This window comes from Catharus ustulatus, chromosome 11 (assembly GCF_009819885.2).
Source record: "Catharus ustulatus isolate bCatUst1 chromosome 11, bCatUst1.pri.v2, whole genome shotgun sequence".
Taxonomy (NCBI): domain Eukaryota; kingdom Metazoa; phylum Chordata; class Aves; order Passeriformes; family Turdidae; genus Catharus; species Catharus ustulatus.
The window spans coordinates 21,194,634-21,222,399 of NC_046231.1; the positions used below are offsets into that span (position 1 = coordinate 21,194,634).

General features: G+C 50.1%; 1 protein-coding gene across 1 annotated transcript; it reads left to right on the forward strand.

Annotated features, from left to right (window-relative positions):
- Positions 1-454: 454 nt before the first annotated feature.
- LOC117001624 (paraplegin-like) lies at positions 455-27,356 on the forward strand. The gene is made up of 17 exons (XM_033070066.2): positions 455-571; positions 1,952-2,054; positions 2,534-2,623; positions 6,151-6,401; positions 6,963-7,102; positions 8,841-8,943; positions 10,416-10,541; positions 10,827-10,989; positions 11,700-11,873; positions 15,750-15,874; positions 17,046-17,148; positions 18,095-18,205; positions 21,806-21,921; positions 23,448-23,604; positions 24,166-24,329; positions 25,037-25,114; positions 26,683-27,356. The coding sequence occupies exons 1-17, from the start codon at positions 455-457 to the stop codon at positions 26,890-26,892; spliced, it is 2,331 nt and encodes a 776-aa protein (XP_032925957.1). The 3' UTR covers positions 26,893-27,356.
- The last annotated feature ends 410 nt before the right edge of the window (positions 27,357-27,766 follow it).

Here is a 27,766-nt window from a genome sequence, read left to right on the forward strand (position 1 = left end):
TCCCAGGCGTTTGTTCTCCTGCCTAAATAATTTGGGCCCTGGCCACGCTGGAGAGCCCGGAGAAGGCCGGGCTGGTGGGGAATCGTCTTCTCCAGGAGCCGTGACCGGGCCGGCCCCAGCCTGGGGCTCGCCTGCAGCGCAGACCCCGCCCGAGGAGCGGCGGCAGGGGCCGGCCCGGGGGCTCCGCGGCCGGGCCGTGCCGAGCCCTCACACCGGGCCTTGCCCCCGTTACCGCGGCAACCGCGCGCCCCTTCCCGGCAGCCCCCGCGCGGCGGCGCCGCCATCTTGAGGCCTGGCAGCGCGCCCCCGCGTCCAAGATGGCCGCCCGGCCCTCACCGGCCACTTCCGGCCGCGCTGAGGCCGCGGTGCTGGTACCGGCGGAGCGGCCGCGGCGGGGCCCGGGCCCGGCCCGCCGGAACGGCCTCTGAGCCTTCGGGGAGTGCGACCGGCGGACATGGCGCTGCTGCTGCGGATGGGGCTTCTCCGCGGCCGCTGCGCCTTGTGGCGGCCGCCCGCCGCCGGCTGGGCCCGGCCCCGCGGCGGTGCCCTCGGCGGGGTTCGCGGCCTGCAGGTAACGGGGCTGTGACGGGGCCTCACCGACCACTGAGGGCACCGGGAGAGGAGAAGAACGGGCGGGGGAGGGATGCTGGGGCTGCTCGGGAGGGACCTGTCGTTGTGCTGTTCTGAAGGTCTGTTGGGTCAGCGCTGTTGGGCACTGACTTGGGAAACACGGTGGAAATAATGAAGTTCTTTGGGTGGGAAGGGACCTTAGAGGTCATTTTATTCTAATCTGCTGCCTTCCACTATCCCAGGCTGCTCCAAGCCCCGTCCAACCTGGCCTGGGACACTTAAGGGATCCAGGGGCATCCACAGCTTCTCTCAGCCTGTGCCAGGCCCTGCCCACCCTCTCGGGGAGCAATTCCTTCCCGATATCCCGTCTAGCCCTGCCCTCTGGCAGTGGGAAAACCATTCCCCGTGTCCTGTCACTCCCTCCCTTGTCCCAAGTCCCTCTCCAGTTCTCCTGGAGCCCCTTAAGGCACTTGAAAGGTCACAGTTAGGTCATCCTGAAGCCTCTCTTCTGCAGGCTGAACAATCCCAATCCTCCCATTTTCCTCTTACAAGAGGCTCTCCATCCATCTTATCAACTTTGCGGCCTCCTCTGGATTTAGGACTTTTTCTGTGGTGTAAGTAGGAGGTGGAGGGAGAACAATGTGGGTTACTGTTTCATGCCAGGTTTTTCTGGGATCACTTTTAATTTAAGCTGCTCTGTTCTAGAGAGCATCAATCCCGAGGTTGCCATCTTAAGCTGGAAAAAAGAGAGCCAAGAAAAATGAGTGAGGGGTTTCAGCCTGGTCAGTGTCCCTGGCTGGTTTAGAAACTGGAGCCTGTGCAGTGGGAGGGACACAGGGAAGAAGTCAGACTTTGTTCAATGAGATAATTAATAAATGTTAGTTTAGATGTTGTGAAATGGCACTTAAGTGTGACTATCCCCTGCAGGACTCCTGCTGAGTTTCCTCAGGGACAGAGCTGCATTGGCCTTGCTCCTGTGCAGGAGGGTTAAAAGTCCTTAACATTCCCTTTTAAACAATCCTTTTATTTATGAAAAACTTCCTTTTCTGACAGTGGGAATCTTTGCATTCTAATAACTGATTTCCAGCATGCATTTAGAACAAAAAACAGACATGGGCAGGAAAAATATGAAGTATTAAGTGTTTTGAGCATGGGTTGTCTATTCCTATTTGTGCTTTCTCTGCTCTGGTTTATAAACATTTCCAAAGTCATGTGGGAAGTGTCCAACCGGGAATCCCATCCAGGGCTCCCAGCTGCTGTCCTGACACTCACCCACAGCGTTTCCCTGCTCAGGAATCCGAGCCTCAGGGAGGCCCACAAAGCTTCAGCAGCCACAGCGTTTTCCAATCATTGTCTTGTTTTTCTTTCTCTCCTTCCTCAGAGCCTCGTGGCACCAACACTTTCCCTGCCACGTCAGGGCCTCGGTGGAGTCCTGACAAGACAGCACATAATCAGGGATCCAGTCAGACTTTGGCATCTCCTGGGTGAGTCCTGAGGAGCATGAAGGGAAAGGTCTGATTTCATAAGAGAATTGACCTTTCCTCACCTTGCCTCTGCGCTCCTGAAAGTGCAGCAGAAGTGTTCTGGTCCTGCATGTGGGAGGTGGGGGTGTTTGGGGTTCCAGGTTTGTGTTTGGTGACAGGAATGAACAGTGGCACCTTCCCATGAGGGGCTCAGGGAATCAAAGAAGTTCTGGAGTCATTAGGCTTTGTGTTTGTAGCCTTTTTTGGTTTTTGTTGGAGTATCCCCCAGCATTCCTGAGACACCTGATTTAATTCCATTACCTACATTTCCTTTAATGAGCATTTCCAATCCCAAGTGTGAGGCTGTTCCTAACTGCCCACACCAGTGGTGCCAATGGCTGTGCCTTGGGAATTGTGTCCATGTTTCAGTACTAAAGAAATTTCTCCAGATGATTTCCCTTGTGCCATCAAAACCCTCTCTGACCTCTGCTTGCCTGCAGGTAGCACCTCCTGGTTTGCTACATCCAGCTCTCGGGGGAGTAGCCAGAAAAATGGAGGATTCAAGAAGAAATCTCCACAGGAGGAGGATGGTAGGTGTGTGCCAAAAATTCTGGGATTTACTGAAACACAGGGAAGGGCACACAGGGAGGAAGATCCACCTTTGTGCTTCCCTGTACCTGTCACTTCTCCCTGTAAAAGCCTGAGGCTAACAGCATGTTTGAAGGAGAATTTTGGTTTAGATGATGGACTGGAAAATGCAAGACAGATCATAGAAATCCTGGAGTTGCTCAGGTTGGAAGGACATTAAAACCCATCCAGTGCCATGGGCAGGGACACCTTCCACTGTCCCAGGGTCCTCCAAACCCCATCCAGCCTGGCCTGGAACATTTCCAAGGATCCAGGGGCAGCCACAGCTTCTCTGGGCACTTTGTGCCAGGGCCTGCCCACCCTCCCAGGGAAGAATTTTCCCCTGGTATCTAATCAGGGGATGAAAGATGATGGAAGTGACTCTTTCCAGACCACTTTGCAAATCTCTCTATTGCTGTTTGCCTTGGCATTGCCCCTTTATGAAGGAGGACAGTAATATTAGCTGGGTTTTGGTTGGGAGGTTTTGTTGTAGAGCATTTTGACTTAATAAACTTGTATTAACTGAACCCAGTCATTTAAGCTGGATTTGGTTTTATTTTCTTATATTTCACTTACCTTCAGTGTGGATATGTCCCTACTTCTAGTAAATTCCTGGAACTCAGATATAAATTCCTTAAAGAGCTCTCAGCTGTGTTACTAATTTTTCTTGGGTTTTCTTTTTTTAAATCAGTCTTTCTAGATACTGTTTTTTTTCCCATGTTATGTTCTCCTGGCCACAGGCATGTAAAGAATTATTTGAAAATGGGTTTTACCTCCCTAAAAACCTGTTGGTCACAGAGTGACTTGGGTTGGAAGGAACCATAAAATCATCCAACCCCCTGCCATGCCTCCAGAACTTTGTACTGCAAGTTGTGAGGCCTTTAATGTCATTACAGACTGTAATATAATTTTATAGTTGATATTTTTTTAAGCCTTTACCTGGGTATCATCAAATGGTGTGAGCACTTGGCTTTTGCTTTGTTGTACTTAATAATTGAATCCTCCTGGACTTTCTGCTTTTCAAGTCAGAGGTCAGGTGCTGCTGACAGCCTGGCTGATGTCACTGCAGTGTCCTTAGGGCCAGAGCAGTGGCTTTTCCTTGATGCTTTAACTGGGATGAAGTGTTCAGTGGGATGTGAGTGCAGGGATCAGAAGGAAGTCGGAGTTGGAATTGGGGCGCGTGGTGTGCGAGGCTGGGGCATGGCTGAGCACAGCACCTGGAAGTGCTGTGGCTGTTCACATCAGTACCCAGCAGCACTCTGTGTTCCATGGCCTCTCCTCCTGTGATTAATGGACAGCCTGGCTCTGGGAGGGAGAGTGCTGCCCCGTGTCTCCAGGGGAACACTTGTCTCTGCTGTAATTATTACAAAGAACTCTTCGAACTGTCACCGCAGCCCTTGCAAAGATTTTAATCAGAGAGTTCACATTTGGGGTTAATGGCAAATCATTGCTTGGTGGAGACTCAAATGCTGAAAGTATTCCCACAGCTGCTGCTTGCAAGTGTCACATGCAGTCCCTGGGACTGGTTTCCCGAGTGCTGTGGGGTGGCTCATGGTGCAGTGTGGATGTTGTTCTGTACAGACGGTCACACTTCACCGCAGCTGAGAAATAGATCGGCTTTGTCCTTAATTAAACACAGACTAGAGGAAAGCTTGGTGTTGCCTTGCAGCTTTCTAGAAATAGGCTTCTCTCCTGAAATTATTCAGCTGCAGGTTAAAGGTCCTGGAAAGGTTTAATTCCTGGAAATGGGAGAAGTTGTCGGGATGTCTAATGGGCAGCTTTTCCCTGGGCGATGTTTTTGTGATCACACCCCTGATTGTGTGTTTAGAGCAGGCTGTGGGCCTCCACTTGGTCTGAAATGAAACAGAGGAAAGTGCTCTAGCAGGAGTTGACTCTGATACCTCCAAGGGACTTGCACAGCCACAGAAGGACTTTTCCTGTCAGGAGTCACTTTCCTTAAGTAGTTTTTTTTTTCTCTGTGAAGTCTTTTTATTTAGAACCCGCTCAGCTTTTCAGGATGTTGTGCAGACTAAGTCTTCCATCATGTATTTTAATTTTCCCTAATAAGACTGTAGTGGATGTCATCCTGCAGCCTTGGGATGAATTCCTGAGTCCTAACAAAGCTGGATGCAGCAGATAACACTTGGTGAGGAGATGGCAGCAGAGAACAAAGGGAATGGGCTGGACAGGGAGCCTGAGCTTGTCACAGCCCTCTGAAATGATGAGTTCGCTGCCAAGCTGCATTGTTTCTATTTAGGAACAAGCCTTTCCTGTTCAGTGTGGAGCAGAGCTGGGAAGCAGTGAAAAATGAGGCTGTGCCTCTGAAGGACAGAGGACTTTTTTTAGCAGCTGCCTAGGTCATATGTTTGTCCCTGGGTTTTGTTGCAGCATGCGTAGGGCCTAATTGGTGACCAGTGATAAATGCTGGTGTCAGGACATTTGTTATGAATTTGCAAATAAATCAAATCTAGGCTGCAGCACTGATGCATTAGAGCCCAGTGGCACAGAATGAATTTATTTCTGGGTGTAGAAGGGTATTTATGTGTGCCATGGTGCTGTTGCTGTTAAATGGTATATCAAGAGCAAGTGGTAAATTATATATTGGGAACACTCACATGTGACTGAAAAGAGGAGGAGATATTTGTTGTCATTTGAACAACTCAGACACTGGCCAGCAGCTGACATTGAACTGTGTTGTGACAGTCCTTTACAGCCCACAGAATTGTAAATTTGCCTATGCAGTGCAAAAATAAAAGTGTTGTGAGACTGAAAAAATATTTGATGGCAATAGTTGAAGTAAAACATCCCTTTCCCATGTGTCATTGCTTCAGTGTGGCTGCAGTACAATAAAAGTGTGGGAAAGCATATCCAGCTTAGAAATCCCTCTTGGATACAGATCCTTAATGTGGGCAAGTTATCAAACCCTCTGAAACATGAGGTGAGTTGTATTGGAGAAAATCCAGGGAATTTGGTTAAGGCAGATGGATTTGCAGTGTATTTGTGTTCTGTGCTATCTCCCATTCCCTGCAAATGCAGGTATTTACTGAGGTGGTGGAGTTGTGGTGCAGGTGCCAGGAGATCAGAGCTCACCTGGAAACAATAATGTGCTGTAGGATTTACCAGAGACACTGGGATTACTCCTGATATTTTCTGCTGTGGAATCATGTTGTATAAAGTGGGTTATAGTCATTCTGCAGTTTGATTTTTAGCAACAAGCGTTCTGTAGTTTTATTTTACCTCTGTCCATATGGGGCCAGGCAAGAGAGTGTCTCATTTTAGCCTGGAAGGATATTTGGAGGGATTTTAGTGGGTTTGGTCCCAGTAGGACCATGGGAAGCCCAGTCCTTCAGGGGAAACCAAACATGCAGCACAAAAACCCCTCCAAAGTACCATTGTGTGAATCTTTGTCATTTAATTATCCCTTCTTTGGGTCAGAAAACTCCACAATTGCACACTAATCCTTTTTCCTCTGCTATTTTTTTTTCTACAGAGGAAGAGAAGCGCAGGAGAAGGGAGAACCAGATGCACCTGGAACGTCTGAGGGCACTTCTGGTCCTCACCTTCGTGGTGCTGATGCTTCGCTTCTTGATCAGCGACAACAGGGAAGGGACCAACATCTCCTGGAACTACTTTGTAAACGAGATGCTGTCCAAGGGGGAGGTGCAGAGGATCGAGGTGGTGCCTGAGAGTGACATCGTGGAGATTTATCTGCACCCAGGTGGAACTCCACACGGACAAGTTGTGAGTGACTCCCTGCAGCTGTCAGTGAGCTTAGATAATACTGCTGGAGGTGACTGAATTAATGGTCAGTAAAACTCCAGCTGGTAAATTTGCTTTAGTTGTTTCTTGCATTTGAAGTTTAAAGTTGAAACTAAGACTTGCAATTTGAATTGTAAAAAGAATTAATAATGGCCCGGGGAAAAAAACTTTTCCATATATAAAAAGCTGGAGAAACTCAGTTTTCATCTACCAGCTCAGTCTGATGTGGGAGAAGGTGTCCAGGAGATTGTAGACTCTTATGACTGGATTTTGTTTCCAAAGTTTTCTTCTGTTTGGATTTCAGTCATGAGTGTTCTGTCAAACTCCATCAGCCTTTTTTCCTAAGACCAGAGGGTTCCTAAATTCACTCAGAGCCCTGGTGTCGTTCATCTGCTCCCAAATTCATTGATGCAGCATCAAAGGGTGGAGCACGAGGCTAATTTGTGCCTGAGCTGTCCATGCTGTGCCCCTCTGCTCCTTGCAGATACTGATATATATAAAATAAATAACATTTCCATGCTGCTGTGGCTTGCCTGTCCCCAGAACGTGACCCTGCTGTACACCATGCGCGTGGCAAACATCGACAAATTCGAGGAGAAGCTCAGAGCTGTGGAGGATGAGCTGAATATTGATGAGAAGGAGAGAATCCCCATTTCCTACAAACACCCTGGCTTTTATGGAAAGTATGATATCAGTTTGTCCTTACTGTTACTCTTGCATTGGTGACAGCATCCTTTGCTTGGAAAAAAGTGACTTTCAGCTAAATGTTACCTAAATACAGAACAGAAAAGTGGGCTTGGATTTGGAGCATTGAATGTTTCTGAAAGATGAGGTGCTTTAGATGCACATTAATGTTTGAAAGGTGAGGGTCCTAAGAAATCTGTAATTGCAGCATTCAGCAGGCCAAAATGTTTCAGGTCAGGGTCACTGAGTTCTTGCTCAACTGAGCATTTTTTGTTCTCATAATCAACTATCCAAGTGCAGAGTGTGATAGAAATTTTGGCAACAAGTGATGTTACAGGCTGGGGATGCACTAAGCCTTCCTTTCTCATTATAATGCTTTGATTTTCCCACTGGAGATGGCCAGTGTGTGTTATTCCTCATCCCAGACACCTTGCAAAAATGTGAATTTTGTGTATTAATGCATACCTAGGCTGGATTTCATCCTCTCATTAACATTTGGATGTTTTTAACATGTAGTTGAGTATACAAAGATAAGCTTTTTAACTAATCATGCAGTATGAGACCTTCAGTTCAAATTCACAACTTGCCAATTTGTTCAGACTTATGTGTAACAGGAAGGGAGGACTGAACAATCAGCCCCCAACGCAAGCTGTTCCCCCTGCTCATCAAAAGAGATTTTTAAACAATTTTTTAAGAGCTGTGATGGGGTGTTAAGTTCTCAGAAGAGCTGATGAATGTCTGGAGGATTTGGTCTCAGTCTGGAGTTGGAGCCTGTGAGGTGCAGAGCCTTTGCAGCTTGGGCTCAGCTTGCTCCACGCTGTGGGCGCTCAGGGTGTTTCAGAATTAATCCTGTTTGCAGAGCAGATAAACTGAAGGTGACTTTCAGGTTTCAGTGTTGCCTTTGCATCTCTCACTGAGCAGAAAAATGCAGCTGGGTATAGAGCTCCTGCTGGTCCCTTGCTTCAGTAAATCGTTCCTCTGTGAGAGGTGGAGCACACGTTCCTGGTGTAAAGCACAAAAGTGTGGCGAGGCCGGATGGTTCCTCAGGCATGTGGAGCAGAACCAATCTGAGCCTGTCATCTGGCATGGGATCATTTTTCCTGCTCTTGGAAGCATCCTTTGTGTAGAGCTCGCAGGGTATTTGTCCTCAACATGTTTGTCCTGTAACTGTTAGATCTGGAGTGTCCCCAACACCCTTCTAATGGGTGTTCCCAAGGATCCAGAAAACACAATGTTGGTGCTGGAGCACTTTTTTTCTGGCATAAAGGACTCCTGAGAGATTTGACTAAGGAGGAACAAGCAGTCTCTTAATGGGAGACCCACACTGGGATTTCTGCCAGGGTTAGGAGAGCTGGAATCCCTATTGTTAGCAGACCCTGTCCTCAGCAGTGAGCTCCCTTTGGATGCACTGCCAGCCCCAGCGGATTCTGCTCCGGGTGTGATCTCAGTGCCTGGAGGTCCTGCTTGTTTTAGAAGCAGAAATGCCTCTGAAGTGGATGGTGAGGTCGAATTTCTTCCACAGCTGTAGGCAATGTTTGCCAATGTCCTCTGCTTAACTTCTTAGGTTATGTAATGGTTGGGGTTTGGGGTTTTATATATCTGTATAAAAACCTGTGAAAGCTCCATCTGCTTTTTTGCACTGTAGCCTGAATGTCCTTTAAAAGTAGCCATGTTGGGTAATACTGAGCAGGTTGTGGCTGAATGCTGAAGCCTTTGTGCTTGTGTTTGTCCTTTCAGTGATGTCCTTTCCCTAATAGTGACCCTGGTGGCCGTGTCCATGCTGTGGAGCATCTTCCGCCTCTTCAGGGTGGCGAGCAGGGCCGGGGGCTTCAACGCCTTTGTGAGTAGCCTGGGTTTGAGCATGTTTGTGGGGAGTCTTGGCTTCTGCTGGGTTCTCTCCTCCCCTTTTCCCAGCAAAGTCAGTGCAGGATGAGGATGAGCTGGTGCCAAGGGCTCTCCAGTCTTGCCACATCTTGCATCCTGTGCTGATCATCTTCCTGGCTGGTACCTTAACTGGCCTTAGCTGAGGTCCCTTCCCTTCCCAGTGGCAGGAAGGGCTGAGCTCAGGGAATTTCAGTCCAGTTTGCTGTTTTCAAAGCTTGCTAATGAGCTGCAGCTGCAGATGGTGTTTTTCACTGGGCCCTGCCAACATGCCTCCCATACAGCCAGAAGTAGGAATTGCTGCTTTCTGCAAAATGAGTTCTCAATTTATAAAATATGTTCAGATTCTGGAGTTCATTATGTGTTGGCCTGTTTTGCTCCTGCTCATGCCTCACTTGCAACACCAGGCAAACCTCCTCCTCCTCCTCTCTCCCACCCTGGCCTGGATCAGCTGATGAAACTGCAGGAATCAGCCTGGGGTGCTGTCCCTGACCACAGGGATTGGGGATGAAAACACAGTGAATTCAGTCCCTTGTTGGATTTCCCACTCAGTCTCCTCCGCAGTTCTCTTTTGGCTTTGAGATTCTCTTTGAACAAAAGGATGCAGCTGCTCAGAGAAAAAGAATATTTTAAAGAAGTGTTGAGTAATGAGGCCTTGAGGACTAGTTTGTGTCCTTGCTTAAGTGGGGACAGCCAGGCCCTGAGTTTAACTCTTCCTTTAGATGTTTCTGAGGCCTGAGAAGCCATAAACCTTCTTCTGAAAGTAAAAACCTCCTGAGTAGCTGCTTTGAGTAGAACATACTGAGCAGTTATGAGTGGGATGTTTAACTGAATTCTTGTTTTGACTCTCGTTATGGCTTCACATGCATCAGGAGATGGAAACGTGCTGGCTGTTCAGTTTGAGAACCTGTAATTTTGGCCTGGGAGGTTTCCAGCAGAAACCAGCAGCAACATCAAAGACTGTGCAAAGTGTCTGTGCTTTCACAAATATTGGCAATTATTTACCACTGACAGTTATTTGCCATCAACACATATTCCTCAGAACTGTGACTGTCCCGTGTGTATTAAGGATCAGAGCATTTAGAAATCAGGGAGGAGATCCCAAATCAGTTTTGGAAATCTGCATGTTTTTAATAATCATCCCTTCCTGGTCTACATGGAGCTTGTATTGAACTTGAGCTGGATTGTGTTGGGACTATTACTGCAAGTTTATTCTGTCTCTTCCCAACATGTGGATAAATAAAGTTTGAGTCAACCACCCATCTGGGAACTTTCTCCAGAACAAAAATCCGTGTTTTGGTGGGGACTTCAGTGGTGTTTGGTAGGGACAGCTGGGCTGTGTCCCTGGGCCGTCTCCCAAAATGTAGCAAACAGCCTTTCCAGACTGTTGCCTTGTCCAAAGTTGTTTGGTCCCTGTGCTGCCTCCCACAGAACCAGCTGAAGATGGCTCGTTTCACCATTGTGGATGGGAAATCTGGAAAAGGGATTGGCTTCAAGGATGTGGCAGGAATGCATGAGGCAAAAATGGAAGTCAAGGAATTTGTGGACTATTTAAAGGTATGTAAAAGTAGAACAAAACAAATGTTTGCTGCCCACCTTCTGGGACAGAGGGGTGACCTGGGGAGGGGGTTGCTCTGCTCATCTTTCATTGCTTCTGGGCAGCCTCTGTTGAAGCAAGCTCTGTATGTCCAGCTCCACAGTGGGAATGCAGCTGGAGCTGCTCCTGTGGGCAGCTCAGAGCTGCCCAGGCTGAAAACCTTCTCGGGGTGCTCTGGGAAGCCCCAGTGTGGTGCAGGTGCTTGGTGTGAGCTGTGGTCTGACCCAGCTGTGTTGTCCTTGCAGAATCCCGACCGCTACCTCCAGCTCGGGGCCAAAGTGCCCAAGGGTGCCTTGTTGCTGGGCCCTCCAGGCTGTGGGAAGACTTTGCTGGCCAAGGCTGTGGCTACAGAGGCCCAGGTGCCATTCCTGGCCATGGCAGGCTCCGAGTTTGTGGAGGTGATTGGAGGTGAGGTGCTCCGAGGCATGGGGGGAGCTCTATTTGTCTGTTGTGGAGTTGGAGGGGCTGGCTGGACTTCCTGCAAAGGACTTGGCATGGGGAGGATGAGTTGGATACTTAGACTGAAGATATAAAAGGTTTGCAGTGATGCAGTTCCTTAATTATGCAGTATCTGAAGTGCATTTCTGGTTGCTGCTTTCTGATAGAGTGCAGCTGTGGTCCTTCACCTGCAAGCATCCTCTCTGGCTTCCCTGTTCCTATTATTAAAGCCCTTGACTGAGGCTTCCTTCCTTGTATGGAAATGCAGATGGGGAAAGTAGGGCCTCTCTGTGCCTTGGGATTTCCATCCTTCTCCTTTTCTTCCTTCCTCACAGATCTCTTGAGACCTGACAAGGGTCAGTATGCAGGAAAATGCTGAATATTTTTGCTTTGAGCTGTGGGAGGAACAGGAGGCCATGTTGGGAGCTGGGAGCAAAGCTCCTGCAGCAGCTGTAGGGGTCCCTGCAGGTTCAGAGCCCAGTTAAACCCAGCTCCAGGACACACTGAGCCTAAGGGCTAAACACGACTTCTGGGGCTGTATCTTTGTGCTGGGAGTGTTGAGAGAGGGACTTGCACATTCAGAGGGTTTCTCAGGTGTCTCATTGCTGAGCAATAATGCTGCTGTCCAGCTTTGCTAACAGCCTTAGCTCCCAGCCTCCCAGTCTTTCCCTTTCCTGCAGGTCTGGGCGCCGCTCGCGTGCGGAGCCTGTTCCGGGAGGCGCAGGCTCGCGCTCCCTGCATCGTCTACATCGACGAGATCGACGCCGTGGGCAAGAAGCGCTCCACCAACGTGTCTGGCTTTGCCAACGCCGAGGAGGAGCAGACCTTAAACCAGCTGCTGGTGGAGATGGATGGTCAGTGTTTCTCCCTGCCCTTATCTCCTCAGAGCTCCAGCTGTTTGTCCTGCTTGAACCTGCCTGGCCTCTCCAGTGTTCTCTGAAATCTGAACCAGTCTGAGCCCATGTATGCCATCAGTAGATCACTTGTAAATCACTAGAGTGACTAAATCTAGTAAAATTGAACTCCCTGGAGTTTCAGTCCAGCTGGCCATTACATGTTGTTGGATATTACTGTATGCAGTCTGAGACAGGTAATGGTTTAAAGCCTGTCAGGGTTTAGAGTTCAGCTGTCCTAAAGGGCAGAAGTAATGTAATGCATCAGTTCTCCTGTCCATTGTCCTATGTTTGTGTTGTCTGCCTGACCACAGGATGCCTGAGATGACAGAGATAAGCTTTGCAAACGAGTCCTGGTTTGAGGCTGCACTTGTGTCTGGTTTCTGGCTGTTGTGCACCTGGAATTGGCCTTTGCTCAGACACTTTCACACAAAGGATGATCCTTTGGCAGTCCTTAGTCCTGTCTCTGTCCAAGCCTGCAGCACTGACCCAACTTGCAATATTTCTGTTGCTAAATCTTACTATTGCAGGGTCAGGAGTAACCAGCTGCCTGCCCATCAGGGAGTGTTTGTTTCACTTTTCCCTTCATTGTAACTGTGACTCAAAGCTTGACTGTCATGTTGTCTCATCACACTCCCCATATGAAAAATTAAAAGCCATCATGCACCAAAAGCATCCCCAAACCCGGGCTCCAGCTGCTGGCTCTGTACTGAGTGTTTCCAGTGGAGTAGAAGATCTTGACAGGAAAGGCCAGCAGTCCTTGGGTGGGTCCTTCTCTCCCCTGGCTGTTGTAGGGTGAGCTGGCCTCTGAATTAAATGGAAGCCTGCATGGCTGTTCAAGAATATGTAGTCAGTACATTCCACATCTCTATCCTAAAAATGAAAATGTCTGATTTCCATCAGCCTGTAGAAATTAGGTGTGGTTTCCAGAGTGTTTTCCTGGTGAGACTTAATGCAGAAATGAGGGTTCAGCTCAACTGGAAAGTGAGTTTAAAAGGTAAATGTTATCCTCAGTGTGTACTTTATAATCCCTTGTTTGCAGTGTGCTGCCTGGTTTATTTTTAAATCTATATTATCTCATTCTTTATTCCTGTCTTGCACAGATCATGTACAGAGTCCTTCATTTTGCTCAGTGCTTTATCAAACCCTAAAAAAAACAGCCCAAGGAGTTGACTGTGTCAAACAGGAGACAGCTGGCAGGGATGTCAGCCTGGTGCTGGGAACATGGGATCAGCAGGGATCCTGGCACGTGTCACTGGAGTGTTACCTAAAACAACATCCAGTGACACATGCAGCATGGCAAAACACTTCCCAGGCGGATGGTCAGTAACCTGTTTAGGAGGGGAACAGTTCTGTCCCAAGAGTGGTGACTGTAAGGAAACCTTGAGATGGAAGGTTGAGAGCTCTGGTTGGGCTTAAATTGAGGGCTGAAGGCAAGACAACACCACAGACCCGAGCTGGGTATTAACTGGAGAAAAAAAAATGCACAAAAACAGATCAGTGAGTCATCACTGATTGTTGGATTTCTCTGATTGAATGAGATTCCTTGGAGGCAAGGGAGAGAGAGGAAAGGAGGATCAGAGCTGTGCAGGCTGCAGGGAGCTGAGGGCACCGTGAGCTGCATGGGGTGAGTGCAGGCTGGGGCTCGGTCACATTGCTGGGAACACTTTGGAGATCCCAGGGCTCTTCCCTCAGCAGCCTTGGGTTCCTTCCCTCTGAGAATCTGCTGTGAGTTTGGGAAGCACCAGGACGTGGTGGGAGCAGGGGAGGTGCCGTGGGAGCCTCTCCACAAAAGCTGTTTGTGAGAGTGCCGCGAGTGACGCACAAACCCGGCTCTGTCGGAGCAGGTGCCTGCTCTGAATAGTGAATCTTCCCTCTCAAACCGCAGACAGGCGGAAGAGGAATGTGACCCAAATCTCTCCTCTTTTCTGGATGCTTTCAGAGGAGCTTTGGCAGTCCTGGGCTGAGCTTGGGGGTTTGTGAATGGAAATGCAGGAGGGCTTTTGGTAGCAGCTCTTCACCTGGAGCCTCAGACAAGTCCTGACCTGTGCCATGTGCAGCCCCAAGGCTTCCTCCAGGAGCAGCCCCCATTTCAGTGCCACTGCTCCCAGGGACTGCCCAAAGGCTTTTGGACAAATAGCTGAAGGGTGACACAGTAAATCTGTGAGATACGCACCAAGCAGTGGGGAGCAGGGCATTTGCAGCTCAAGTAGACCCTTTTTCCCTTTCCTTTCTGGAGTGGTTCGTTTGTGACCCTTGCAGGAGCTCTTTTTTTCAGGCTGCATTTTCAGAGCTGTCTCTCATTTGTTGATGTGATGAAGTGTTGTTTTTGTAGCCTGTTCCTTTGGCTGATCTTTGCCTGTGACATGCCAGGTGGTGTTGCATTAAGCAAGTGGGGCAGAAGCTGATGTGAGGAGGATGCTCTCAGTGCTTCTGGTTTTTTTTTTTGTTCTAATAGTCAGGCCTATTTTAAGAGAGTCTTCTCAGCTGCAAGGCAGATAATGCACTGTGCCATCTAATCCTGCCATTCCTGGAGTGCCTGCCAGTCTCTGCTTGTTTATCCCACTCCAGAGTGCAGTGTGATACACGCCTCAAGGATGCTGGGCTTCATCCTCTCCAGCAGCTTATTTAGGCAGGAGCCTGCAGAGAGGGAGCACCAGGTCTGCTGCAGCACAGGCTGGCACAGCCAGTCCCCTGCCTCACCTGGAACCTTGATCTGTGCTGAGCTCTTGCACGCTGACACATTTGGCAGCTCTTGTGCTGGAGCTGAGAGCTGAACCTGGCCCAGCTTACGTGCATGGAGCTGCCTCTCCACAGCGTGGGACTTGGCACAGGGAAGCACATAGGACTGTGGTGTCCTTTCCCTGGGAAGGCTGCTGTGTGCCAGGGCTGGGGAATGTGCTGGAAGCAGGTGACTCATGCCCAGGGGCCTGCAGGCACCTGGAGGAATGCAGTAAATAACAATAAATGAGGGGCAGTGATTCAAGGGGAGCTCTGGCTCCCCACTCAGGCAGCACAAAGTCTGCCCCTCTTTGCCCTCCTGCAGCTCCAGTGCCCTGCCTTCCCTTCCCCAGGAAATCCTGGCTGTCTGTGATGCCTCTGAGGCTGTTCTCAGGCAGCCTGTAAATCCCAATGCTGCCTGCACATTAAAGACCTGGAGACAGAACCTGCTCTGACTGGCTTGGCCAAATTCTGTGCTGATAATCAGTGCAAAGCTCTTGGGTTGTGTTTTGTGTCTGGTTTTTGTGGGTTCTGCAGGGCTGGTCTGTGCAGGGCCCTGCACGGTGCCTGTGAGGTGAGTGAGGAGGCAAAGAGCAGCTCCTGCTTTGTTTGGCAGAGCTGTCCTCTGTCTGCACTAACCTGAGCAGCTCAGAGGAGATCCTGTCCCTCCCTGGTGGGCTGTGATGACTGAAGGCTGAAAGTAAATAAAAACTGAAAATGGAAATTTGTGGAAAAGGTTGTTTCAGCTGGGAAATGCTGCTTGTACAATCTGAGGGTGAGAAGACATCTGTGAACTCATCAAAACAGATTCTGTTCTGGGTTCTAGTTGGAGCAATTTCCAAGTGTGGCAGTAAGAAGGGGGAAAAGGAGCCTTAAGCCAATACTTACCAAGTAAATGAAAAGGGGATTTCAGATTATCCATGGTGACCAGGGACTGGCCTGTGTGACCTGGGATATTCCTTCCTGACTCTGCTCCAAGCTGCAGGGGACACCCAGCCTCAGCAGCCCCAAAGGGTGGCTGTGTAAAGCTGTGTACTCAATCCCCTGCCTCCAGCCCACTGTGTGCCTGCAGTGCAGTCTGAGGTGGGGAAAACCTCCTCTGCTCTTTTTTGGCAGGAATGGGGACCACAGACCATGTCATAGTGCTGGCTTCCACCAACCGCGCCGACGTCCTGGACAACGCCCTGATGAGACCTGGCAGGCTGGACAGGCACATCTTTATTGATCTCCCAACACTGCAGGTATGTTGGACCAGCTGCCTTGTCCTTCCTGTGGCTGAGGTGTCCCAGTCTCTGCTGGTGTGGCTGGCCTGGCAGGGCTGAGCTTGGAGGAGATGGAGATGCTGAGCCTCTGTTTGCCTTTGTTCTTGTTTCTGTGTTCTGAATGAGGGACAGTGGCCCATTCCTCTGTGACTGCTCTGGAGGCCTCTGCTCTGGTAGAGCCTTGGCAGTGAATTATTCTGTGATGCTCCCTTTGCCATGCAGATGCTGAGCTACATTTGTGTCTCCTCTTCAGGAAATTGGGAAGCACCTGATTGGCAGTTGGCTGGTGTGAGAGCTGAAATTGTCATGTGCCTTGAGCACTATTTGTTCTGTAGGTTTATTGCCTTCCCTATCCTTGCAATGCTCCTCACTTTCCTTCAGGCAGCCTGCTAAGTGACTTTCTCCTTCTGAATGCTTTTTAAATCCATTTACAAGAGTCTTCCATGTCCGCTGTGTTGACATTTGTAGCAGAGTTCTGGGAATAGGCTCAGCTGCAGTGAGGATCTGTGTGCTGTGCCAGCACAGGCTCTTCCTCTCCCATCTGTGCTTCAGTGTCCTCTGCAGAGTTTTCACTGAAAATACCTTAAATGCCTGATAGAATCTGGCCCCGGAAGCATGAACTGTGCAGCTGCCCTGAAAGGAGGAAGGGGAAAAACCCTGGCAACTGAGCCCATTGTTTGAGTCAGGATCTCCTGGACCAGCTGAATGAGTCACTGGTGGCTGCTTGCCAGAGGCATCTCACCCCCACCTCCATCTGGGAAATGGGGGCAGGCTGAGGAGCTGCTGCATGGGCTTTGCAGTTTGTGGTTTGTGCAGGAGCAGGTCGAGGCAGTCAGAGCTCCTTCCTGAGAAAGCTTTTGTGGTGAGGGAGAAGTTAAGACAGATCAGAGTGAGAGTGAGGAGGGGAGAGTGGCCCTGAGAGAGAAAGCTGTGACTCAGGGAGAGCCTCATGCATCTGTTGGGAATTTGAGAGCTGGGTGTTTATCAGGGCTGCTGGAGCACTGGAACTCTGCAAGGAGAGCCCTGCCCTCTGCTGGCACTGTCAGTGTCCCCAGTGCCACCTCCCTGCTCCCTGCTGTGGACAGCAGGGCCTCGTTGTGACCCCTTGGGGTGACCTGAGCTGGGCTCAGCTGCTGGGTGTTCTTTACAGGAGAGAAAGGAGATCTTTGAGCACCACCTGAAGGGCCTCAAGCTGATCCAGGACGGCAGTTTCTACTCACAGCACCTGGCAGAGCTGACCCCAGGATTCAGTGGTATGATGTGTCCTTGGACTGCTCCTACATCCAGGCATGGTGCTGGGGGTCTAACAGGGAGTTTTGGGCAAAAAGGGCTTTTTTTTTTTCTCAATTTCTGTGGGAAATAGAAAAAAAAAAGTGGGAAGCTGACCAGCTCCCTGGTGAGCTCAGATGAGCAGTTATTCATGGCTGTTTTCAATATTCTGAAGTTTGTTGGACTAGTGGGGTGGGGAGGTAGGGAAAACACACTTTTACAATGCCCAGGTGCCTAATTCCTAAGGGAAGGAACCAGTCATGCTTCTGTCAAAGCTGTTGAGGATGAGGTGCTGCACTTCAGAGGAGAGATTGTTAAATTGATTTATGTTACCAGGAAAGTAATGGAAGGAACGAGTAGGAATTATTTTGCTGAGCAGAGTAGAAATTGGACAGCTCTGCCTGGCTCCTGCTTCCAGGGTGGGTCCCTGGGAGCTTCAGACAGTGCTGAGCAAGGGGCTCCAGAGTTCCTGTTTATGTGGAGTTCCTGGAATATCCTTTCTGGGTTTCCCCTCTCCCAGGCCCCAGCTCGCTGTCTCTCCGTGGCTGCTCTCAGCAGCCCCCCACCACCATCACCCACCCACACAAACTGGGAACAGATGTTCCTTCTCTTCCCTCCGAGGCTGAGCAGAGCAGCAGCCTGTGCCAACCCACTGCCCACACCATCCCTGTCCCTGGGAGCCAGCCTTGGCCTCAGCCTGCTCCTGGATTGCTGAGCTCTGTGTGGTATCAGCATTCCCTGCCAAAGCAGTTGTATTATTCAAATCCAACATCAACACCATGGGCTGGGGTTGCTCTCTGTTCCCAAGGAACAGAAAGCACAGGCTGTTTGACTTCCTTAGGTCCTTCTCCAGATTTGTGCCCATTCCTCCCTCCTCTGAGTTCTCTGTCCCATTCAGACCCAGTGTAACTCTTGTGAACTCACCTGCAGGAGCTGACATAGCAAACATCTGCAATGAAGCTGCTCTTCACGCTGCCAGGGAGGGGCACAAATCCATCGACACCTCCAACTTCGAGTATGCCGTGGAAAGAGTCATTGCAGGTGAGGTGCAGCCATTCCATGGGATTATGGACTGCTTTGGGATGGGAGGGACCTCAAAGCCCATCCAGTCCCACCCTGCCCTGGGCAGGGACACCTTCCACTAGCCCAGGGTGCTCCAAACCCTGCCCAGCCTGGCCTTGGGCACTGCCAGGGACCCACCTGCTGCAGCCTGTGCCAGTGCAGCAACCTCAGGGGTCTGTTCTGCTCAGGGGAGGGGGTTACATCCCAGAAAGACAGATGGCTTCAGACTGTGCTCTGGCTTGAAGGTCTTCAATGACAGTCACAGAAAATTCTTGGAAAAAAACCCCAAATGGCTCTCATCTTCTTCAATCTGCAGAAGTCTGAATCCATAGCTTAGGAAAAATGGCCACTGTCAAAATAGATTCAAATTTTCCTCTTTATTATGTGGCTTTTTCAGTTTAGAAGGTTGGGCTGTTGTGGATTATTTTGTTTTCTTTTTTAACAAGAAGAGTGACAATGTCTCTGAATTTTTCTTGCTGCTCTGGACACCTGCTACATAAATATCAATAGCAAATAGTCTCTGCATCCTCACCAGCAAGAAATTAGAGATTTTTCTTTCTGCCCTCCAAGCCCAGGCTTTGATGAATTGGCAGAATAAACTGCAAGACAGTAGAGCACTGTTCTCCCTCTGAGAACTTCCTGTGGCCTTTCCCTGCTGCTTGTGCCATTGCCAGGAGAGGAACCTCTGGAGATTTCCCTGTGGCAGTGTATTGTAGGGAGGGGAAAAGAGTTCCCAGAACTCTTGACTTCACCTGAGGAATTTGAATCTGGTGAATTTTGGGCTGAACTGCCCTGGAGCCAAGCTGTGGATCTCATAATCAGTCACTGAAGTGCTTCCAGGCTCCATTCCCAGCGGGAGCCTGGGCACACAGACTGGCACTCTGTGCCTTTTTAGTGGAACAGGATGTTTGTACTGGGTCAGTTACTTCCTGATCCTGGAATTAAGTCCTGAGTGTTTGCTTTATCAGAAAATGCTTAGAGAATTCCTCATTTGAAATAAGATGTTTGAGTAAATTCCTCACAGCTTCACCTGTTACAGAAAAACAAAACCCCTGGAGTGCTTTGGTTGAAAAACACAAATCCCAAACTCTACTTGGGAGTTCCCAAGAGTGAGAACTGTAGTTGTAACACAGAAATTCTCATCAGGTGCAGCAAAGATCACAGAATCCTGGACTGGTTTGGGTGGGAAGGGACTTTAAAATGTATATTCCAACCCCTTCCCTGGGCAGGACACCTTCCACTGTCCCAGGCTGCTCCAAGCCCCAAACAACCTGGGCTTGGACACTTCAGGGGCTCTGAGCAACCCCTGCCAGGGCCTTGCCACCCTCACAGGGAAGTTTATTTTCCTGATATTCCAACTAAACCTCCTTTTTTTTTCAGTTTGAAGCCATTCCCCCTTGTCCTGGTGCCACATGCTCTGGTAGAGATGTGCTGTGCTTTCCCAGCTGCAGGAGCACAAATACCAGACTTGTGGGGACTCTTGCCTTTTCTTTCTGAGCCTTGCCTTAGTTCCCCAGACTGGGAAGATCAAGCCAAAAGCAGAGAAGGCTGGAGGGGCTGGCAGCAGAAGGGATCTCTGGGATCCATGTGGTGGGGCATTGCAGGACATGAGCTTTGGCAGCTAGAGCTGCCTGGCCTCACTCAGGCTCTGGTGTGTGTAGGAGGCCACAGAGTCTTTTTGTTGCTTAATCAGATTCTCTCATATTAGCAGGACTGGCTATTTTTTGTAGACAGATTCTAAAAGACCCCAAACAACCCCCCGGGCCCCTGTATTAAATGTACCCTTTCCATGTCATAGGAATGCTTCTGGGTTTCACAATCCAGAGGGCATTTCAGTTCCTATAAAAGCTTTTCTTGAAAGAAAAAAGATATTACTGTGCTTTCCATTAGGAGCTTCTGGTTTTAATAAGAGTGGGGTGGAATCAAAAGGGAGCTCTGCAAGACCAGAGGCCCTGTCAGCCTTAAAGCTTTGTGTTGCTGTAAGGGAGGAGCAAGAACTTCTCTCTGTGGTAGCTCCCATTGTGTTTTTAGTTTGGGAACAGAAAGCAGTCAGTCTCCTGGGAGTGAGGGAAGAAACCTGCTGAGCACACAGAGCCTTTTAGGGCTTGGCTTTAGAAGATGGAGCCTGTTTTCTTGGTGGGGTTTGTGTAAGGCCAGCAGAGATGCACCAGGGTTGTTTCCAGGGTGGCTTGTGTCATCAGTGTGATAACTACAAGCTTTCAGGGGACTTGCATGCCTGGAGATTGTGTAGGAAAAGAGATAATCTTGGTAGGCACACTGTGTGCTATTGTGAAGTGCACAGTCCCTCCCTCAGAGGGCTGACAGGATTTTTTAAGTGTCTGTGTGTGTGTATGTGTGTGTGTATATATATATATATATACATATATTTATAGAGAATAGATACATCTTTCTGTGGAAACAGCCATCACACACTGCTGAGGGCAGGGTAAGGGACTGACTGATGAAAATCAAGGCAATTGCAATTAATCTGCTGTTCCATCGTGCCTGGCAGGGCACAGCAGTTTGCAGGGTCCCTGAGCAGTAATTTTGCAAGATCTGCCACACTAATTTTGTTGTTTCCTTGTTAAATGAAACCCTTGACTTTGTTAAAAAATTCATGTTAATAGAATGTTGTTTTCCAAGACATGAAGCAAGCTTGGTGCAATGTTGGTTCTGAGTGGCTGCTCTCCCCTCTGGGCTCTGTGGGGGGACTCTGGCCTGCAAATCCTGGCACCTTTTTGCACCCAAAATTCTGAGCTGTAATGAGTGCCTGACACAGTGTGTTCTGTACTTACTTTTCCTATGTGCTAGAAGTTTTACTTCCATTCACTTTTTTTTTTTTTTAATCCTTTTTGGACTTGCTCTGCTAAGTTGGAAAATAGATACTTTCAAAAATCACCTTTGTGGAGGAAGGGTTAATTGGTGAGTTATGGCTTCATTTGCTGGTTCTCAGGAGCCTCACACAGAGCATGCCATGTGTAATCAGAGACATTTCCAGGCTCTGGAGAAGGATTTCTGTATTTACTCCTGCACTTCAGCTGATTTGAACACTCTTAATGCACAGTTTTCTCAACTGGGACCTTGTATATATGATTCAACATCTCTCTTTCTCTTCTCTTGCTCTGCCCAAAGGACTGAAAACAGCAAAATGAGTGTGGGGCTCTAGCTAGTCTGATTTTAGGTTTTATTGTTTGGGGAGGTTTTTTTGTGTGTTGTTTTCAGATTTTTTGCACAAAAAAGAAAAAGAGCAAGCTGCCTTGTTAAAGATCCAGCCCTGGGAACGAGGTTCTTAAGCTGTGATCAAATCAGATGTCAAACTTTTTCTAATGATTGTCTGTTGTAAGGAAAAGGGGGTAAAGTTTCTGCCAGAGTTCTCCAGCAATCCCAGGCATGAATTGCTTTCCACCTCAGGGCCAGGGAACACCTTTCCCAAACATTTCAGTCCAAGGGGTTTTGCTGCCTCCCCCTCTCCCGAGTGCAGCACACACGGTTCAGCCACAGGCTGTGCCCTGGACCAGGTTATGCCCCACTGGCTGCACCTGTTGATAACTGATCAAACCCTGGTGTTTGTTCCCACAGGCACTGCCAAAAGAAGTAAGATCTTGTCACCAGAAGAGAGGAAGGTGGTGGCGTTCCACGAGTCAGGGCACGCGCTGGTGGGGTGGCTGCTGGAGCACACCGAGGCCGTCATGAAGGTACCTGCAGTGCCAGGGAGGGGAGTGTGAGAGTGTGAGCCTTCCCTGGGCAGCACTGCTCTGTGGTACCTGTGTGCAGCTCTGCTCAGCTCAGAGAGCCTGGGCCTGTGCTGCTGCAGCAGAGTACAGAAATACAGAATGTTCCTTGGAAAGGACCTTTAGGTCATGGAGTCCCAGCTGCTCAGCACTGCCAAGGCCACCACTAAACTAGGAGAGGTTCAGGTGGGATGTTAGGAATAAATTCTTCACTGTGGGGTTGGTGAAGCATTGGGACAGGTTCTCCAGGGAGGTGCTGGAGTCTCCATCCCTGGAAGTGTTCAAAACCAAGCAGAGGTGGCACCTCACAGGATGGCTCACGTGAGAGGGGTGGGGCAGTGACACGCTGGGGTCACGTGGCCTGGGGGCAGGACCATGTGACACTGCAAAGTGTCACGTGGTTGTGGGTGGTTCCACGTGATGTCACGTGAGGTCATGTGATGGGATTGTAGCCATGTGCTACTGCAGGGTCATGTGGCAGGGGAGACCCACGTGGTGCTGCAGGGGTCATGTGATACCCTGGAGGTCATGTGGTCTGGGGGTGGGGCCAGTGATGTCACATGAGTGGCAGGGGTGGGGGCAGTGATGTCACAGGGGTCACGTGGCCAGGGGTCACAGCTGGTGGGATTTGGTCAAAGGTTGAGCTTGATGCTCTTGGAGGACATTTCCAACTTTAATGATTCTGTGATTACATAACCCATGCCCCTAATTCATGCTCTAAAGAAATCCATTATTAGGCTCCACTGATGGTAGTGCTGGTGCAAAGCTGATTACCCAGCTATAGGAGAAGCCTTGCAATTAAAAATTAGAAGTGACTGAGTCTCCTGTGCTGCTCTCAGTCCTGCATTTCCAGGCTGTTCCATGCACACATCCAAATGTGATCCCTTTCCCAGCACGTTCAGCCAGTGCAGCCACTGCAGGAGTTGCTGTGGTAGTGATGAGGGCTGTGTTTTCCAGACTGGGAGGTTGTGTGCCCCAAGCCCTTCTCTGCAGGGAAAGGCCTCTCCGTGCACATCTCCAAAAGCCGGGACACTGGGGGGAGGTGGGGAGTGAAGTGACAAGGGTGACAGCTCCTTGGCCTGTTACCAGCGCCACATTCACTCTGAATGACCCATTGTGTAAGCAGAACTGGTGTTAATTACTCTCATTTAGTGGGTGGGGAAAATGACTGTTATTTTTCTGAAGGCTTCTGTCTTTCTGCAGGTAGTCTCAGAGATTCTGGAGCAGAATCTGTGAACTCAGTGTGCCCTCTGCACTCCAAAGTCACTCCTAAATTTCAGGATTTCTGTGGCTTGCTGTGAAGGAGAATTCCCTGAGCAGGAAGTGTTTGTGTGTGAAGGCAGAGCCCTCAGTGCAGGAATGAGGACACGCTGCTGTCCTTGGCCATGGCCAAACTTGTGTGGGAGTGCAGAGGCCTCTTGCTGCCCTCCCTGTGCTGCTGCAGGGAGAGCTGTGCAGCTCTGAGCTGAGGGAGCTGCCCTGTGTTGCAGGTGTCCATCGCCCCTCGGACCAACGCGGCGCTGGGGTTCGCACAGATCCTGCCCCGGGAGCAGTACCTGTTCACCAAGGAGCAGCTCCTGGAGAGGATGTGCATGGCCCTGGGGGGGAGAGTGGCTGAGGCCATCACCTTTAACAAGGTCACCACAGGTGAGGAGCCAGAGCCTGGCATGGGCAGGTGAAGATCCAAGGGGGTCTGAGCAAGGGATGGTGTTTTCCTGTGCTAGAAAGAGGAAATGTCACATTTGACACTTGGAGGTCTCAGGGGTGGTTGTCACTGTGTTGTCTCAGACTTGTCCCAAAGCCTAAGGTCACAATTGCCTGATGAGGCTCTTGAGAAGACCTAGAACTTTCTTTGCTAATTAAATCCAACTAATTAAATCCAAATAGGATCACAGAAGGTTTGAGTGGGAAGGGACCTTAAAGCCCATCTCATTTCACCCCTTGCTGTGGGTAGAGACACCTTCCACCATACCAGGTTACTCTGTGGGCAGTGGCAGGTCAGGATTTAGATGAGCTGGCCACAGTAGGGTCACTTTCTGTCACTCCTGAGACCTGCAGGAAGGTCCCTCAGTGGGCTGAGTGTTCACCCCCATGGGCTGCCGTGGGTCCTCTGCTCTCTCCAGTGGCAGGCCATGTGCTTGTGCAGGATGTGCTGTTCCTGCACTGAGCTGAGAGCTGGCCAGCAGTGTGTGTGTGTTTCCTGCCCAGGAGCACAGGATGACCTGAAGAAGGTGACCAAGATTGCCTACTCCATGGTGAAGCAGTATGGGATGGTGCCCAGCATCGGGCAGATCTCCTTCCCTGACGCAGAGAGCGCTCCCGGCATCGGCCGGCGCCCCTTCAGCCAGAGCCTGCAGCAAATGATGGACCATGTAAGGCCTCCCTGGGCTGAGGGCTTCTTTTTGGTCTTTGCTTTCTGCAGTTCACTGAAAAATGGCAAATGGTTTGCACCCAAACAATTTACATTTTGCTGTTGGCCAGTGAGTGAGCATTTACCTGCTCCATGACTGTATCAGGGCTGTGCAGTGAGACTGCAGGAACAGCCAGAATCCCCCCTGGCTGTGAGCTCAGCCCAGTAGCCTGTGCTGTGCAGGGCTGAGATGGTAAGAAATCTGTGTCTTGAAGTCACAGTGTAGATGTGTGCATTTCCTAGATCAGATCTAACCAAAATGATGGTCAGACTGACTGCAAATCAACCCGTTTTCACAGGCAATTTGGCTTCAGTGCTGAAAAAAACACACTGCTTTAGTTCAAAAGTCAAAAAGCTGGAAACAAAAAAGCTCTCAGAAGCACCATGGCTGTGCTTCCTTGGAGTTTGTGCTGAGCTGCACCTTTAGCTCCTGGACAGCCTTAATCTGCATTTCCCATGGAGCTGTGCTAGGGCAAGACTTCACTGCCCTTTATCACCAGCGCTCTTTGGGCTTTTTTCCAACCAGTTTATCCATAGTTTCTGTTGATGGGAACCACATTCTGCCTGGCTCAGCCTGCAGATTCCATCCCTCAGTGCTTTCCTTGTTTAGCCACACATTGTGTGTTTGTTGCCACCTACATCCCAACTCCCTCTTCTTGTTTCTTCAAGGAAGCCAAAATCCTGGTGGCTCAGGCTTACAGGCGCACAGAAAAGCTCTTGCTGGAGAACCGGGACAAGCTGCAAACAGTGAGTTGAATTGTGTGGGGGTTTGTTGGTTGGTTTGTGTGTTTTTAACCGGTGGTTTTGCTGCTTTCTGTGCTCTGTAGCTCAGCTGCTGCAGTGTTGTCTCTCTCCTAGAAAGTCTTGTAGTGGGAGTGTTGGGAAGCAGTGACTGTTTACTGTGTCTCCCCCGGATTCAGAGCAGGCACGGGAGGAATGCGTGTGCCTTTCCCAGCAGTGAGTAGTCTGCCTCCTCACACCAGCTGGTGTTTGCAGGGTAGAGGAGGAGGAGTGCTCTGTGGAAATTATCAAAGCTGGAATTTGTGTCCTTCACCTGCACTTCTCTGCTTGCCTCTTGGCAGTGCAGTTTTGTGGAGAGCTGACAGTGGCTGTTTTGGGGAAGCCAAGCCAGTAACCAGGTAGACAGTGGCTGACTTTGGTGCAGGAATATGGTGCCTGCCTCCTTGGCTGATGGGGGCTGGTTCCTGCTTTCTGGTGACTCCAGGCTGTTTTCAGCTCCTTGATGACTGATACACCAAAGACTCCTTGCTGCAGTGCCTCCTCCACTTTGTGACCTGACAGTCCTGATCCAGCCACACACCCTGGCACATCCCCACCTGCGCTGAGCCAAGCTTGGGTCACAGCACCCTCTGTATCTCCTTGACTTCCCTTCAGAATTCCAGTCCCTGACTCTAAAATGACCATGAGTCAACTTCATGTTGCCTATTTTGCGAGTCAAGCAATTCTTTTCCTTAAATGCTCTTTTTTAAACAAACAACAACAACAACCCCTTCAGCTACTCAGTGTCAGGCCTCCTGTGCGTGGTGAGGAGAGAGCTGGGACACGCTGCTGTCCCTGGGACAGTGCCCTGGCAGCTCTGGAGCAGGGATCCTCAGGGGTGTCTCTGCAGGCTCCTCTGTCCTGCTGCTGCCATGTAACAGCAGCCAGATGTTTGCTGGAGGCTCAGCACAGAAAAACTTTAAAGTGCAGCCAAAGTATCTCCAGAGTGAGTGTTGCGATTGCCAGGCCAGCGTGTCACATCTCGTCAGCAGGACGGAGCAGTTCCACGCTGGACAGCCACCTGCTGCTCCAGAGGGGTGGTGCTGCTGCCAGAGGGGACAGAGAATTCCACTCTTGTGGAGAGGAACTTGTGCTGACCTCCAGCCCCTGCCTGCAGGAACAGGCAGCTCTTTGTTACGCTCTGTGTGCAGGGAAGGCTCTGGCTCTGCCAGAGGTCTCCACGCTGCTGCTTTGGCTCTTGGGCAGGGCCACAGGTGCAGTGACAGTGGCAGGAGGGACACTTGTCTCATTGTTCCTGGAGCTGTCGTTCCAAATCATTCCCAAGAGCTTGCAGTCACATTGTGTGTTCCTGGCTGCTTGTGCTCTTGGGAGCGATGCTGGAGCCTGGAGAATTTCATCCTGGTGCCAGTGGCTTCAGGGTCACCCCATCTGTGGTGGCACAGCCAGGGTCTGCTCCTGGGGGCTGCAGGTGCTGAGGCCTGAGTCGAGCTGACAGTTCAGACCAGCTCAGAGAAGCAGCTCTCTGCTCTCTCTGGGGACCCCATCCTTCATTTTGCCTCCTTCCTCTTTTCCAGCTGTCCAATGCCCTCCTGGAGAAGGAAGTGATCAATTACGATGACATCGAGGCGCTGATCGGGCCCCCACCCCACGGGCCCAAGAAGATGATTGCTCCTCAGAGCTGGCTGCAGGCAGAGAGGGACAAGCAGGACACCAGGGAGGAGGAAACACCTCCCCAGCCACCAAACCAGGAGGAGGAGGAGGAACCACGCCTGAGACCAGTGTGAACCCGCTCCCATGTGGAGTGGGAGGGCTCCAGAGGCGCTTTTGGACACAGACCCTTTGCCTTCTCAGCTCCAGAATCAAAGATGCTGAGCAGGGAATTGCTGTGCTGCTGCTGCTACCCCAAAATTCAGGGATGGCTACGTTGGCTCTTTGAGCTTTACCCTGCAGGAAGGAGAACTCCTCAGGATTTCAGAGTTGATTCCTAGTGGGGTGGTGGTGATTAGGAGTTGGGTGAGTCTGGTCTGCTGTGGAAGTTCCTTGTCCACAGGAGCAGGGAACGTGTTCCAGTGGGTGGAAGGTGTCATGTAAGCCACTTCTGTCTGCTCTGTGCCATGGCAGGAGGGCAGGGCTGTGCCCTCAGCATGGGGACACCCCTGTGGGGCTGAGCTGGGCTGCTGCAGCTCTTGTGTAACCTTTGAACACAACACACAAACAGCCCTGGCTGGAATAAACTGCCCACAACGTGCTGCTGTGTGTGTACAATGTGTCAGGCTCCGAGGGGGTTTTGGCACACATGAAGCTCATTAGAGCTGTGGAGTGGTACAGGACAAGGGCCTCCTCCCCCCTGGTCAATAATTTATGTCCAGCTTTTACAGGGAGTGTTTCTCAAGCAGAGGTTGAGGCAAAACTGTGCAGAGCTCAGCAGTGGGACATGGAAACCAACTGTGCAGAGGGTAACTGAGCACACACACACAGAGATTGTTCTGAACTGCTGGTTCTGAGCTGGAGAGGTGCTCTTGAAAATCCAGTAAAGCAGGTGTGTTTGTTGGGAATCCTCAGGAAAAGCTGCTTCATCCTCATGGCCATTGCAAAACGAGCCCTGCTGACAGGGTTGTCTGGTGTTCATCAGGGAAAGCATTAAAGTGGTTGTTGCTG

Excerpts from the sequence above, each read along its gene's own strand:
- LOC117001624 (XM_033070066.2), top strand. The coding sequence starts at position 455 with ATGGCGCTGCTGCTGCGGATGGGGCTTCTCCGCGGCCGCTGCGCCTTG. Across the intron at positions 17,149-18,094 it reads GCTGACCCCAGGATTCAGTG|GAGCTGACATAGCAAACATC; the intron begins GTATGATGTGTC and ends ACTCACCTGCAG. Across the intron at positions 18,206-21,805 it reads CGTGGAAAGAGTCATTGCAG|GCACTGCCAAAAGAAGTAAG; the intron begins GTGAGGTGCAGC and ends TTGTTCCCACAG.